Below are 15,851 nucleotides of genomic sequence, written 5' to 3'. Positions count from 1 at the left end.
ATTGGGAATGATGTAAGTTTTTTATTAAATACAGATAAATATCAACTGTTAGCGAAGCGCCACTAACGCGAACAATTAATAAACAGAATTTCTATCGAGGTGGAACCTATTTGTTTGGCTGAGTTCGCAAGAGTTGCTATATTGCTATATTTTAATTTTTTTACACGCTTTATATTAGCTTCACCTGTATGTATAACTGTATGTATGTATGTATGTAACCGACTCCTTCGGACTCGATTTTGACCCACTTTAAACGGACAGCTTTTATTCAAATTTTGCGCACCTGTCAAAGATCGATGACAATGCAATAATCCGAAAAAAAAATTAAACTAAAAAATAAAAAATAAATAATAGTTTAAAAAAACTAAAAAACACGCTTTTAAAGCACATCAAACTTAAAAGTGAAAAATAATTCCTAATTTAGGCTGAAAATGGTAATGAACAAAAAATACTGGTATTATTGTGAAAAAGCGTGGCTTGCTCGAAGACGAAAAATATGGCACAGAGCGCCCCACGCTTTTTCACAATAATACCAGTATTTTTTGTTCATTACCATTTTCAGCCTAAATTAGGAATTATTTAAATGTAGGATAATCAATCGGTATTATTATGTCGTTCTATCGCATTAGTAGTAATTGTTAGGATAGAATAATGACGTTCAAATAAATAAATCAATATTGTGTATTCCTTGTGTTGATTGTCAATACGGATTGACTAAGATTAAATTTGTGTATTGTGTGTAATTGATAAGCAAAAATTGTATTTTTTATTATATATATTATATAAATAAATATTTCGATTTATGTTATATTTATAAATGAACTACCCGGTTAGTATATACATAATAAAACTAGAATTAATACAGTTTAAAGTTTTTATATGGTCGCCCATCTGATAAGGCTGTTTTATATTCTGAGAAGAAATTGTAATATTAATAAATTATGTTTTGGCTTGATTACTTTACTATTGCAGGCTTATATACAAGGAGGTTGTATATATGTTAAACGGTTTGAATTTATATTGAATACTTTTTCCAACATCGCCATCAATTTAGTAGATTATTTTTAAGGGTTAGGGTTCGATTCTTATGAAAAATATTTAGTTTTTGACGGTACAGGAAATCTATGAACCTGGTGGTCTATAATAGTGAAAAAGGTAATTAATGTTTTCTTTCAGGTTTAAAGCAAAGGGAATGGACATTGGTGTGTCTGATGAGTACTTAAATGGTGTGGAACCTGAGGATAGCTCCAGCGAAAGAGGGGAAGAGGATGGTAAGGTTATTCAGATCCTCTCAAAATGTTTGAAATTAACATTCACTGGATCAATTAATACAATAGTGTCATGGGCCGTTCAAATATTTCGTAAGCACTGCAGCCTGCAGGGGAGAGGGTCTTTGAATTTCTTATTTGGTGATTACCTTCACCTGTATGTATGTATGTATGTATGTAACCGACTCCTTCGGACTCGATTTTGACCCACTTTAAACGGACAGATTTTATTCAAATTTTGCGCACCTGTCAAAGATCGATGATAATGCAATAATCCGAAAAAAAAATGAAAAAAATTTAACTAAAAAATAAAATATAAATAATAGTTCTGTGCCATATTTTTCGTCTATAGAGCAACCCACGTTTTTTCACAATAATACCAGTATTTTTTGTTCATTACCATTTTAAGCCTAAATTAGGAATTATTTTTCACTTTTTAGTTTGATGTGCTTTAAAAGCGTGTTTTTTAGTTTTTTTAAACTATTATTTATATTTTTACACGTATTACCCACACATTGTCTATACTTGAAAACCAGATGCATTTTCGAGGATGAAAAAAAATTGTGTGCTTTGCTTACTTTTGCTGACAAGAGGAGGGGGGAATAAATTGCAGTAAATCTGCTTAAGTAATAATTGAATGGCCCCAAAGTTATATTTACTGCACAAAATATTAGTCACAAAAGTGCCTTTACTCTTCGTCAACTTCTTCACCTTTGAAACCCCCTCCCCCATTTAACGGGCTGTAACGATTCCTGTACATCCTCTCCCCCTAGTAGTGACCATTTTTATTTACCTTAAAACAATTATGTCGTATTAAAAACAATGCTACGTAACCAAGTCCCCCCTTCCGCCCCTATAAGGCACCGTACCGTTTGTAACCCAATCTCTCCAAATTACGTAATACTTGAACGCTCTCTTACCTATGGTTCTCGTTACCGTACGTACTTTATATTTTGGCTCATCAATTTTAGATGAAGACTCAGTTCTCAAAAACTCGTACAAGCACAGTGGAAGTCGGGAACAACCAGTTTCGTTTTGTAATATGAGCGAAATAGTGGGTCGCTTTGAGAGCGGACAACACACCAACTCCGAAAGACACAGAGAGCGGAAACAGGAAATACAAAATATTCGGAGCAGGCTTTTTATGGTAGGTATTTAAAATAACTTAACGTGAAAAAAAACGCTACAACCTTTTTAGGTCTGGGCCTCAGATTTCTGTATCTGTTTCATGATCATTTGTTAATCTAATAGACAAGTAGGTGATCAGCCTCCTGTGCCTGACGCACCCCGTATTTGGGTCTAGGTCAAGCCTCAGGATGTTTTCCTTCTCCATTCAAGCGAATGTCAAATGCGCTCATAGAAAGAAAGTCCATTGGTGCACAGACGGGATTCGAACCTACGACCTCAGGGATGATAGTCGCTCGCCGAAGCCACTAGGCCAACATTGCTCACCACTTAACGTTAACCAACATAAAAAAAAGTATTTTTACATGCAAACCCTACAAATATTTCGGGTTTGAAAAACTCCTTGAAACAGCGTGATAAATTTTTTTTGTTTATATTCGTTAGGTCTAAGAACGGGTCGTATTTTTATATCCCTAAGTCAGACGTTGACCATACCGAAACGTTTTTTGAAAATAATTTACGTATAGGTGTATGTTGGGCAACATGTTAATTTACTTTATTTATTCCTTATAACATTAACATAATTTATTTGACTGTTTTGCAGGGAAAACAAGCAAAAATAAAGGAAATGTACGAACAATCCGTGATGCAGAGTGAACAAGGTATGATACAAGATAAAATTATATCTATACTAATAAAAAGAAGGGACTTATGTAATTTCATTCACCATTATATCACATTATTATATATATGTCACCGTAAAATTGTAAACACCGTTAGATTGTAATCTATCTCGCGAGATTGTAAACTGTCGAAAAATTGTGAACTCAACGTACTGCTTACTATTTAACGTATTATTATTCGGTAGATTATAATCTATCAAAGTGAAATCGTCAAATTGTGAAACGGTACGCACCTCGCGCGCTGATTTATAATAATACATAACTTCAATCCGGTTAAACAGTTTTTTCTTTAATACGTTAAATTGTAAGCAGTACCTTGAGTTCACAATCTTTCGACAGTTTATAATCTCGCGAGATAGATTACAATCTAACGGTATTTACAATTTTACGTTAACATATATACATTATCCAGGAGTAACATCTCTTAATAAAGATTATTTTTTCATTGATACAGATTAAACTACGCAATCTTTATTACTACTGTATTATCATACTTCTTTTGTCTCGGCTATCGACCCTCTGTCTTCTTTGCCGACGAGTATCTTATATTCCATAATAAACATATTTTATTTATTTAAGATAAGTACATCTATAGTGAATCTATAGTGCCACGAAATTATTTATTTATAAAATAAATATTAATGTATAAAAAAATACAAAAAGCCTTTAATTATGTTTAACTTACATGTTAAATATAATATAATATCAGTAAACGGTTATTTATTTATTACGCTACCGTTTTTATATCGTCTTCCCATTTTCCAATCTACCTGCTTCTCTTTCGTTTCCCACTTCGTACCACTCTGTTATAATTCTGTTCAATTTTCTTGCTTCTCTCTCATATGACCCGTCCGATTTTGTATCGTTCCTTTTTACTACTGTTCTTCTTTCCATACCGTTTTGACAGGTTTTAATTCTATTTCCCAGTTGTTCTGTCAATGCTTAGGTCTGACACCAGTTCAGCAAACATGGCAAAATACAAGTATTGTAAACTGTTCTCTTTTTCTTCATATAATAGAAAAATAAAATTAAAAAAAAAACTCTTTCTAATATTAATTATCATTATGTATAATACTTACTTAGCGAAGGACTTTGTAGACTATTTTTTCTTACAGGTGCTTTTGCACATAGAAAAAAATAGGGGTTTACACGCACTAATATTTACCTTATTTATAAAAACTAAATCTTATTCTATTTAATTCTTTCCAGGTGTAACATCATCAGAAAAAATCTCCAAAGAACTGGAGTTGGATGCTGAAAAATCTCGCGCAATCAAGGAGCGCTTTGAGAATGGCGAAGTATACAATGATGAGAATCAAGCTCCTAAAAATCGGGAATTCGAAGATCGGGCCGTTTTTAATGAAGGTACGAAAGTTTTTAAAGTAATTTGGACTTATTAACAAGTTTTAATGTGACAGTCGCCATTACATTTATTTTAGACTATCTAAACTTAGTAATACTTATTTGGGAAAAGGGATACTTTTCTATAATAAAATCCCAGAGGCTCTTTTATCTCTGCCTTTTAATAAATTTAAGAAATGTAACAAAAGAAAGCTGTGTAAAAAGGCTTACTATAATGTTAACGATTATCTAGTTGATAAAAGGGCCTGGGACTAGTGCTAGACAGGCTACTTTTTATTAATTTGCGATATTTGTTTTAAAATAAGTGTTTTTTGATGATATGCTATTTTAAAAGAGTACCGAGAGGTTTTACGCCGGCTTTTTCTCTCGGCCCACACCCTCTGTCTTCTTTGCCGATGAGTAGGGATGTGATACATGTACATCTTATATCAATAATAAACATATTTTATTAAAAAAAAATACTTTTACTGACGTTTTTGACATATGGGAGTCATTAATGATTACTTCGTTTTTGTACGCGACTAGATAATAATAACTTTTACCTAGTAAACCTTTGTTTTAGATTGTGTACACCATATATGAATAAACAATATACATATTTGTGTATATATGTCAAGAAATAAATAAGTCTTTTATTGTATTAAACATTCGAACTTTTTGCTCCAAACTCTCTCGAAGGAATAAGGAATGTTGTGTTCTGTTTCAGGAATCGCAAAGAAATCAAGATCTATATTCCTAGAGTTGGACGCGAATGCCAAAACTATGCCGCCACTATCTCCACCGCCGCAGGATGTGCCGAAACGAAAGGAAATCGTAAGTAAAAATATATTAAGACTCTCCTATGTGATGCTGCCCATGCCTGATCCATGTTGGCAGGTATATATTCAAAAGAAAGTGCGTGCGTCCAAAGTACACATGTCAGAAGTGATAATTCTTTGTGAATTAATTATTGAGTAATTAAGCTGCCCAAATCCCATAATTTAATTTTGCCAGTCTTTCTATATTAATGAATTATACCAAGGCTAATTAAAAACCAGAACTAAAATTAGTTGTTGTTATGTATATAGAAAAACCACCGTAAATATGTAACAATTACCAAATCATATAACAAATTCATTATTATTATAATTGCTAACATGTCCACATTTTCTAAAATAGCCAACTTGGTCTTAGCAAAAAAGTCTTGGTTCTGTGCCCTTATAAAAATACAAAACTAACAAAAAATGGTAATTTAGTTACTTAATAAAATAATGTTCATATGTATTAAAAACACCATCGGTGTTCAAGTATGAATATTTTCACCACAATATTATACTAGCATATCTTTATTAAAGAAAAAAACGCTGCACATCTTCGTGACGTTCCGTAAAAATTTTACCCTCATGCGCCTTAAGAAGTTTCACTTCAAAAATATAAAGCTACACTTGTTAAACATATTTATCAATTATAAGTATGTACTTCATTACACAGTTGCAGTTTTAAATGGTTCAATGGTATGAATTTTTGGGTCTCTTTCATCCATTTATGCCATCTTTTGTATTGTAGGCTGTTCATTAATTTTAAGACGCAGAATATATCTATCACGTTTATTATGAACTTAGTTCTAAAAGAGAAAGTAAAAATACATTTATTTGATTAAAGCACACACTTATATATATAAAGAAATATTTATTTAATACTGTACTGTGTAAAAAAATAACAATTAAAAATATCAAATCAAATTACAACCAATCAAACAGAACATAAAATAGTCATCATTCATTCATATAGGCAACACAATGTACACTTATGAACATCAAAAATGAAATATACATTAAATGCTTCAAATTTTTCAAAATATGAGGCATGCAACTAAATTCCTTACCCAGCCGAGTGACCTTCCAAAAACTAAGATGGGCCTACGATTTACCAATTTTTGGGTACATTGACGCCGAGCTATAAATGTATTCTGTATACATAACAATAAAATATTTTCTCTTTAAACGTCGTTTCCTCCTCTTGATTTCTCTTGTGGTCCACATCGTTTTATGAAACCGTTAGCCTTTTATCCAGACCCTTGATTGTCTACTGTTTTGGGGGTTCATTATCTAAACACTTCTGTTTCAGCCATTCGTACCAAAAGACGTGGTCCGCGCTGCTGATAAACTGGAGGACGTGAAGATTGAGACATCAGATATCTCGGACCGATTCAAGTTCTTCGAAACGTATCAGCCTGAAGCTAAGCGTAAGGAGTTCCGTATGACTCCACCACGGCAGACCCAGGTATGTCCAGTAGGAGAGTATTATATATATTAGTATTACGTATATATGTATATTCGTATAGATTACATGTGGTCTAATCTATTTAATAACTAAAATCTATTTAATAAATAAATAATGTATCTTATAAGAATAGGAATGTATAAGAATATAATGAACTATAATAAAGCATCTCTCATAACATTGCTGTGCCAAGCCAAGGTCCTTATTCATTATTGTAATAAATTATGTACATAAGGAATGCAATAAAGATTTGAGTTTGAGTTTAAAAGTTTTTATACTTTTAAATTTTTTTACTAATTTTATAAGCTTAGAATAGCAGCAGTGTTGACCTAGTGTCTTCAGCGTGCGACTCTTATCCTCATCATGAGGTCATAGGTTCGATTCCCGGCTGTGCACCAATGGACTTTCTTTCTATGTACGCATTTAACATTGTTTCGAACTTTGAAAAAAACCGGCTTTCCGATATACGGCGTTTGTTAGGCACAAGAGACTGATCAACTACTTGCCTATTAGATTGACAAATGATGATGAAACAGATACAGAAATCTGAGGCCCAGACCTCAAAGGTTTTAGTGCTTAAAATAAAAATGCCGTATCGCTCGGACATCCTCCTTTCCAGTAATGTCTTATGCTTAGTTTGTAAGGAATATTTTTGTATTTTTTTAGCGACCCAAATCCCCATCCCCCGAAATATACCACGAGCCAAGCGTAGTGCGAAGTGAAGATGCCGTCGCAGACACCAATTTAGCTGCGAGTCGGCACACGGCATCTCGGATGATCTCCGTGTTTAGGGAGATGGAGGATCAGAGACACAAACATGATGAACCACAGGGTAAGGTTAAAATAATGCTAAACTTTTTTTTTATTTTTATATATGATTGGACAATTCACACCAATTGACCTAGTCCCATGGTAAGCTGGTGAAGCTTGTGTAATGGGTACTAGGCAACAAATATACATACATATTATAGATACACATACAAATCCATATTTAAACACCCAAGACCTAAGCACAACACCTAATGCTCATCACATCGATGATTGTCTCAGCCGGGGATCGAACCCGGGACCCATGGATTCGCAGTCAGGGGTACTAACCACTAGACCAATGAGCCGTCAAAACACAAAAAAAAAACTATTTGTGTTGTGTGTTTAATATTAAGAATTGTATTTTTTTGAAGTTATACTTGTTTTGGCGCGTTAGGGAAAAATGATGGGAGTAAATTTTTACGATGCGCGTCCACACCGTCACAAAAAACCGACACCCTGAAGTTAGCTATAGTCAACATTTTTTTTGTACAACTGTTGATGCTGTATTTGTACGATATTTAGACAATGTTTCTACAAGAATATTTGTATCATACTTTAGCTATCATAAGCCTCTTGTTACTCACATGTCTACTGAACTCCAACCAATGGACGCGAATTAAATAGTAAATATCAATATGTATAAGTTGTATGCTAAAATAAAATAAAAACAATTTCTTTAAATCTGTAGAAATATGTTTTTTTTTTGATATTTAAATAAACTTTTTTTTAACCAGATAATCCTTTTAGTAAAATTTTCAATGTATTAAATACCTTTTTTCTATTGTTAGTAACGTTTTTTCTACAAACGTAGAATAAAATTTTTGAAAAGATTTTTATCTTGTTACGCCAAAGAAGTATAACTTCTAACGCGTGTTTTTTGTTAATTTTTAAAACTACAATTCATAAGTTTTTTTTTTCTTAAGCTAACTTTCGGAGTAAAAAAATATTTATTTTGACGTGATAACGTCTTTAAAATCGTTTTAGTCGGGTGACATGTTCAGAAACTTGTGTCACACCAAAACCTCACGAGCGCGATCGCAGGTATAACGAGAGAGAGACGGACCGATCTCCCGTCTCATCTCGAGCGCTGCCAGTCATTCCGTGAATGTATGAAGAAAAATGTATATCATAGTCGAATAAGTAAACTTGTCATTTTACACCCGAAATTTATCATCAAAAGTGTGAATAAAACGATAGATATAATTTAAAATTTGAAAAAATTGTTATCTTCATTAATTCCTTACTTCCCAAAAACTTATATCACCAATAAGACGTTATCACGTAAACATCTCGATCGTAAAACAACCAATATTTTTTTTTCTATACAACTATTGATGCTGTATTTATACGATATTTAGACAATGTTTCTACAAGAATATTTGTATCATACTTTAGTAACTCTTGTTACTCACATGTCTACTGAACTCCAACCAATGGACGCGAATGAAATAGTAAATATCAATATGTATAAGTTGTATGCTAAAATATAAAAAAAAAACCATTTCTTTAATTATGTAGAAATATGTTTTTGATATTTAAATAAACTTTTTTTAACCAGATAATCCGTTTAATAAAACTTTCAATGTATTAAATACCTTTTTTCTATTGTTAGTGACGTTTTTTCTACAAACGTAGAATAAAATTTTTGAAAAGATTTTTATCTTACGCCAAAGAAGTATAACTTCTAACGCGTGTTTTTTTATTTATTTATCAGTTAGTCTGGGCTTAGTATATGTTTGACTTTAATTAAGCTAAAGTAAAATATATTCTTAAAACTAAAAAAAAAATCCTATTAAAAGTTTTAAAGGTTAGTGAAACAAACGGTTCGTTTTCCTATAGGCCCGAAGCCGTTAAAGCGTTTCACCCCCCCACCACCCGGGGAGAACACCCATACAGGCGACACAACATCTTCGGAAGAGTACAGCGAGGAAGAAGATAGCGAGGACGAGGCTCGCAGGGCGTATTATGAGGCACGTCAGAGGGACGAGGCTCTTCAACAGGTATGAAAACCAGGTTGTTCATTCAGAAGGCAAGAAAAAGTTCGTCATAGTCGTAGAATAGTGACGGTTCTGATAAATAGTAAACTTTACAGGGCAGCCATTTTAAAATAATATAATTATGTTAGTTTTTGTCAACTATTTTAATTCATATTCTGTTATGAAAATTGGCATACAAGCAAACAAAAGGGTTTGTTTTGAAAGATAATAAAAATAATTAAATTAAATTACACAGTTTTCTAGAAAAATCACATGTTTCTATCAAATCCGTCACTTTACCGACTGATTATTTTGAAATTTAAAACACATAGATTTTTTTTTATGTAGCCGTAATATTTAGTCAATGTAGTATCCAAATATAATTGAAAGTGGATTTTGGATTTTTTTCAAATCCGACATTGTTCTACGATCATGACGAATTATTTTCATGTAATACAAAATTACTTTTACCAAAACCAACTCGCTTCTGGAAGTTAGAGTGTGTGAGTGTTCAGAGCTGACCTGTAGCTGATTTCATCATCGGACGTCGAGGCAGAATACAAAATACCATCCGTATCACCTCGACGTCCGTAGTTCCACAACTTAGCGCAAGGTAGTTTGGACTTTGTGGAACCAATTCGCCTTAGGGTACCAATTCCTAAAAGGCCGGCAACACACACGTCATCCCTCTGGCATTGAGAGGCGTCGGTATTACTTAACATCAGCTGAGCCTGCTGCCAGTTTGTCCCCTGTGCTTTAAAAAAAGAGTACCAGTCCTGATTTAGTAACGTCATCAAATTAAAACTATATTTTTAGGCCCAACAATTAGCCCGTACGAAGAGTTTCCGCGACCGCTTCGAACATTGGTCCGAGAGCGAACCACAGCGTTCCCCCTCCACTCTCATCATAGAGAGGGATCAAGAGGAAGATGGAGACTCCCTCGCCACTGCTAAGAGGTACACACAGTCTCAAGACACTCTAAAATTTACATTAATTGTCAGTTTTATTGAATCTACCATCTTAACTCTATCATTCTTCTCTTTCTGCCAAATTGTACCATCCGCTGTGACGATAAGAGACAGTGATTTAGTTATAATAATAATAATAAAAGCCTTTTATTTCAGATACTTTACATTTATATTTCTATCTTCTCATTCTATTTTATCTGTGTGCAAAGGCCTTCTCCGAATCCCACCATTTCTGTTTGCACTACTGAATTGTCAACAATTCACTAATAAATACACTTTTAAATTGTCAACCTAAGGTGCTTAGAGATTGGAGATTTTCAAAAATGCTTTCGTATTTCTTGTTAATAAAAAAAGTAATTCTAAAATCATATCAGAATTATATTTTAATTTATAAAGTTGGGTCATGAAATTCATATTAAATTATTAACACCTTTTATAGTATAAATTTTTTTACAGTTTGCGGGATAAGTTTGAAAATATGAAAGTCCAGACAACAACCGTCAACAAGACTTTTGTAACGAAAGTTAATAGATTTGTGGTGAGTAGATCATATTTAAATATGGGTGAAGCATTATTTACGTAAGTGTAATTGAGTCATAAAAAAATCAACTGGACTCCTAAAAAACTAATACTATTTTTTTGTTATTTTTTTAAACCTTTTTATGAATCTTTTAATGCTCTATTTTTTTAACACACTTGCCGACATTGCATAGCAAATTTTTTCACGTTCGGATAGTTGAATATTTGATATGACAAAATTATCTTCATTGATTTATGGGACACTATATATCTGTCAAAATCATTTAACAAATTGCCTTTCCCAGGATTTAGTGAACATTTAGGGATTCGGATTACAGAAATGTTCTGCATCTGTTTCGTAATACGCAGTAAGGTGCTTCCTGTGTCGAATCCAAAACAATAATTTTAACATAATGTAGGGATGGGAATTACGCAATATTAAAGACCTTAGCAGTCAAATATAGATAGTTAACTCCTATTTACTACTATTCTACTTCATGCTTTGTTTTTTATGTAAATTACCAACCTTGATTGTTTACAGAAATAAATGATTACATTTTTTTTTCAGTGACGCCGTCGCACCATAATATTTATTGCCAAAGCCTTTATATAAACACTTGCCGTGTGAAATAGATAGTCTTTTTAAATATAAGTTCTACTTAACCTATATTGTAAAGCCAATTATTGCTAACAATTCTGTATTAAAAATATAATTCTTGGCGTTTTTAAGAAATTTAGTGGAGGATTTACACATTTTCAAGATATAGGCTGTGAAATTGTTGCCGCCCTTGCCTCTACAATTGTCATGTGCTAGATACAACCAACTTCTAGATTATTTTACAATCCAACAATTCCGTTGAAATTGCACACAATTTTATACACAAACCATCCAGTTCGCAATCTCCAACCAGAACTGTAGGATTGACATGCATAGGGAAAGAAGGTAAAAGAGGGATTTAAATACATTTTCTGCAATTTCGCTCTTTTGACTCAGAGGTCGATTATTGGGCGGCGATTGCTGTTTCACTCTAGAATATGGAAGTTGCTACATCGAATGTGCATTGACAAATGAGAGGAGAAAGTCATCGCCAAAATTTGTCGCAGACTTCTATCTGTAAAACATCATGCAGAAATCTTTGTGACTTCTATGAGGTAGCAAAAAGAATTCGGTTCCTATATCTGCCGACCTAGGCCTACAGCCTGCTGGTAAATCCGCCACTGTATAAACGTACGGAGTAAACACCTTGGTGCCATTTAATCTTATTTATAGTTTAATATATGCACATTATTGTCAATTTGTGGTACTCTGAACCTATGTTATTCCATATATTGGTCTATAGTTGATTATTGAGATTATAATTTAACCATTAATAAGTTTGCAATTTAGTACTGAATTTAAATGTATATTAATTTTTTCGCATTTGACTGATATCAACGTAATGGTACTTAAATTATTTGGGGTTTGATTACAATTTTGTAAGATTTTTTTAAATAAAAGTATTTAAATTATACGCATTTTATTTATCTGTTTTTCGGTTCGACTGTGAACTCATCAACAAATCCTATCCTATTGAGCTAATTGAATCGAAAATCATTGACTGTGGAGGAACGAATTTTCATAACCTAAACTCTAAAGGGAAGATCCTCGACCGGTATAACTATTGGCCTGGCCCCAATAACTTTTTTTGAAGTGAAAAATTAATAAATTTGGAATAGGTAAAACATGTGAAACACGCGTCAGGACACGTGACTTGATCGAAAATTCGTAAGACGGATGGAGAATAGACAGCTGGCACGGCGTATTTAATGTAATATAAATTGTCATGTTTGTGTACGATAGCGCAATAAATAAATATTGTATTCTACTTCATAAATGATAGTACTTTTATACTGATAATTAAAGCAATTTGTACAAAATTATTCCCTAACCATTCCAAAATATCAAAAATGCACAACGTTAATATTCAAGTTTTCACTTCTGCCGGCACTCCCGGAGTGCAAACCGTCGTTTTTTTATGGAATCTCGTTGTTGGCCTTGAGGGCCTTGACTGCCCAGCTCGTCTGTTTTTTCGAGCGTAGCTGAGCCTGAAGCCCCAATTATAAGTGTGCCCCAAGTACCTTTTACTCATTGTAGGTATACTTACTGTTCTGTGTTTAAAACTTTTAGAACAGCCTTGCGATTCTGTACGCTCTGACGATTTTCAAAAAGGTTTAAGGTAAATAAAAAAAACACCGAATCTATCATAAATCTATTTATTATTTTCAAAAAATATATGTACGAGAAACAATAAATAATTATTTAACGTATAGACGTTTTTTAATCACATTTGTGTGACATCAGCACGTGTCATTTATCCCATCGCCATATTTAACTAAATCGGAAATATCCGTTAGTTAAATAATGGAACCGAATGTCAGGCCTTATTTAAGTTAACAACATTAACTCAAACGTGCAAATGAATTTAGAAATAGCAACAAAAATACAATAATTTTGATTGGATTTTAATTAACATTTTAAATAAATTTAAACTATACTGTATAGTAATTTTCATAAGTATAATCCAGAAAATAACCAATTACGAATGAGTCTTGTATTATAGTTTAATTTAGTATTACTGTAATGTCCAACAAAAAAAATGAAAATTCTCTGCTATGTTTATAGCAAGGCGACAAATGATAAGTCATCATATATTTAAAAACATCTTGACCAGATATAAACCTAGATATAAACGCGTTTAATGACCACAATTTTTATGTGACCCCGCATGGTCAGTTATATAAATTCACTTTAAATCGTAATTAGACGCGATTAATTCCAGACAAAATGTTTTAAATCTGTGATAGTATAGAAGATAATGCCTTACATCAACAGCCACTTCTCAGAAAGAACTAAAGCCTAAAACGGCACCTTTAGAGATAGAGACGTAGGCAATATTTTCAAATAGTTTACTAAAAATCTTTAATTGTACAAGGTAAACTAATACAAAATGTAAGAATTACCTGAGATGTAACTCTTATAGGGCCAAGTGTGAGTTTTATTACGTCACAAAGTGAAGTCATTTATCAAAACCTTGAAGATAAAATGAAACTGACAGAAACGGATCTTTAACAGAACTATACAAGCGTTCTGTGAATTTGAAAGAAATACAGATGACATACGATTTCGAATAGTTAGTATTAATACTTGACTGGATTATATGGATAACAAAACGTAGAGCGTGGATATAATAATTTTCGTGGAAATATATTCTACCAATCAGTGCAATAACACGTACAATTTTAACCATTTCGACATTTTTTAAAAGTGAATATATAAAACAACTTGTTTCCATTTGAGACGTTTACTTGAGTGCTCCAAAACATTACCAAAATCATAGTTAACTTCAAACAGAAAAAATATATACATTTCTTAAAGATGTGAGTATACATTATGTTGGAGCAATGTCATTACTGTCAGCTGCCATTGTCATTGTTATAAATTGCTCCGACAATTTCTCTTTATCTATCGAAGTCGTATCTACGACTGTAAGGACTATAAATCCTGTACAATATAGATAATTTTGAAAATCTTCAAGCATTTTAATAAATGTTCCTTTTCTTAAAACTCACACAAGACCCCATAAAGTCAAAAACTTTAAATTCATATTATTATGATATTGAAAAACTATCCGATTTAGAATTATTTACTGGAGTTCACTGGCAAACTGTGATTTTCCAAATAATACTATGGATATTAAGGTAGTCCTAGCAAACATTAACATAATAAATAAATTATTAAAAAATCACAAAAACATTTAACCCTTAGAATACTTAGTGCAATCTTTAGAATTATGCGTGAATTTAATTTTCATCTTCTTAAATGTATCTCGTCTTCGTTAAAACTCTTTTAATCACATTCATAGCGCAGTTTTAGGTAAAGAAATTGACAATATGGAGATATAAACAAACTATTTTTATATATATTCAAAAAGGCCTTATTCAAAAAAATTTAAAGGCCCATAAAAGCATGCTTTAATAATATTTCATTGAATTTTCAATGTCTAAATAATCAAACAATTTTGTAACGGTAAGTCCTATATACTATTATGGTCACAAGTCCCAGATATTAGTTTAAATAGAAAAAAAAGTTGTAAAATGCACTTATAAAAAATCTAAGACACAGGCAACTGAGTTTGATAGGTTTTAAAAAAAAAATTGGACCATCAACAATTTCTCGGTAATGTCTATCACATTGTAGTAATACAATCAAAGAAATGTTTTTAAGAAAACGGTATCTATTAAGGCCGATTTTTATAATATCAATAAAATTATAATTGACAAAGCTCAAGACAAGGAATTTTAAATTTTTCACTCAGCCGGAGTTTTAATACAAAATTCAATTTTTTGTTTCGGATGACTTGGAAGTTTTAGGTCCTATAAAATTTTAATCTTTATAATATTGTTTAAAAAGGAATAATCACCTAGTGCAATCTTCATATTGCAGACTCAAATGTCATCTAACAGACTTAAGACCTAGCGATTAATGTCATATAGGCATCTGACAGAGATAAAAAGTCTCATTCTGATATGCATTTCAAAAATTGTGACTTAGCCAAATTATGTTTGTGTTCTGTATAAAATGGACTGCCATTAACCATTAACATTCAATAAGTTATACACTTCACTGATTTAACAGGAATAATATACCTGAGCCAGTCTTATACAGGTTTTTAATTAATTGAAAACCAGCCATTTCATTAAAATGTCTCTTAGAAAATTATTTTGACCTTTCTTATGAATGAAAAACTATAACTAATATGTGTACAATAATAATATTAAAGAGTGAACCTACACTATAAACATTTCAATTCCATATGCAATAGTTGATTTATTCAGAAA

At 32.2% G+C, this 15,851-nt stretch overlaps 1 protein-coding gene across 2 annotated transcripts in view; it reads left to right on the top strand.

The window, feature by feature from the left end:
• The window catches only part of LOC125059034 (LIM domain and actin-binding protein 1), a 44,878-nt gene extending 32,396 nt beyond the window's left edge, over window positions 1-12,482 (top strand). For both annotated transcript variants that reach the window (XM_047663187.1, XM_047663188.1), the window contains 11 exons: window positions 1,177-1,271; window positions 2,240-2,415; window positions 2,998-3,055; window positions 4,286-4,441; window positions 5,145-5,251; window positions 6,545-6,700; window positions 7,367-7,532; window positions 9,350-9,510; window positions 10,303-10,442; window positions 10,911-10,992; window positions 11,542-12,482. In XM_047663187.1, the coding sequence (XP_047519143.1) occupies window positions 1,177-1,271; window positions 2,240-2,415; window positions 2,998-3,055; window positions 4,286-4,441; window positions 5,145-5,251; window positions 6,545-6,700; window positions 7,367-7,532; window positions 9,350-9,510; window positions 10,303-10,442; window positions 10,911-10,992; window positions 11,542-11,544 (1,300 nt within the window). In that variant the 3' untranslated portion in view covers window positions 11,545-12,482. The remainder of the gene's footprint in view (window positions 1-1,176; window positions 1,272-2,239; window positions 2,416-2,997; window positions 3,056-4,285; window positions 4,442-5,144; window positions 5,252-6,544; window positions 6,701-7,366; window positions 7,533-9,349; window positions 9,511-10,302; window positions 10,443-10,910; window positions 10,993-11,541) is intronic.
• Window positions 12,483-15,851: the final 3,369 nt, after the last annotated feature.

Source organism: Pieris napi, chromosome 19, assembly GCF_905475465.1.
Source record: "Pieris napi chromosome 19, ilPieNapi1.2, whole genome shotgun sequence".
NCBI lineage: Eukaryota > Metazoa > Arthropoda > Insecta > Lepidoptera > Pieridae > Pieris > Pieris napi.
This window is presented reverse-complemented; position numbering and strand designations above follow the sequence as displayed.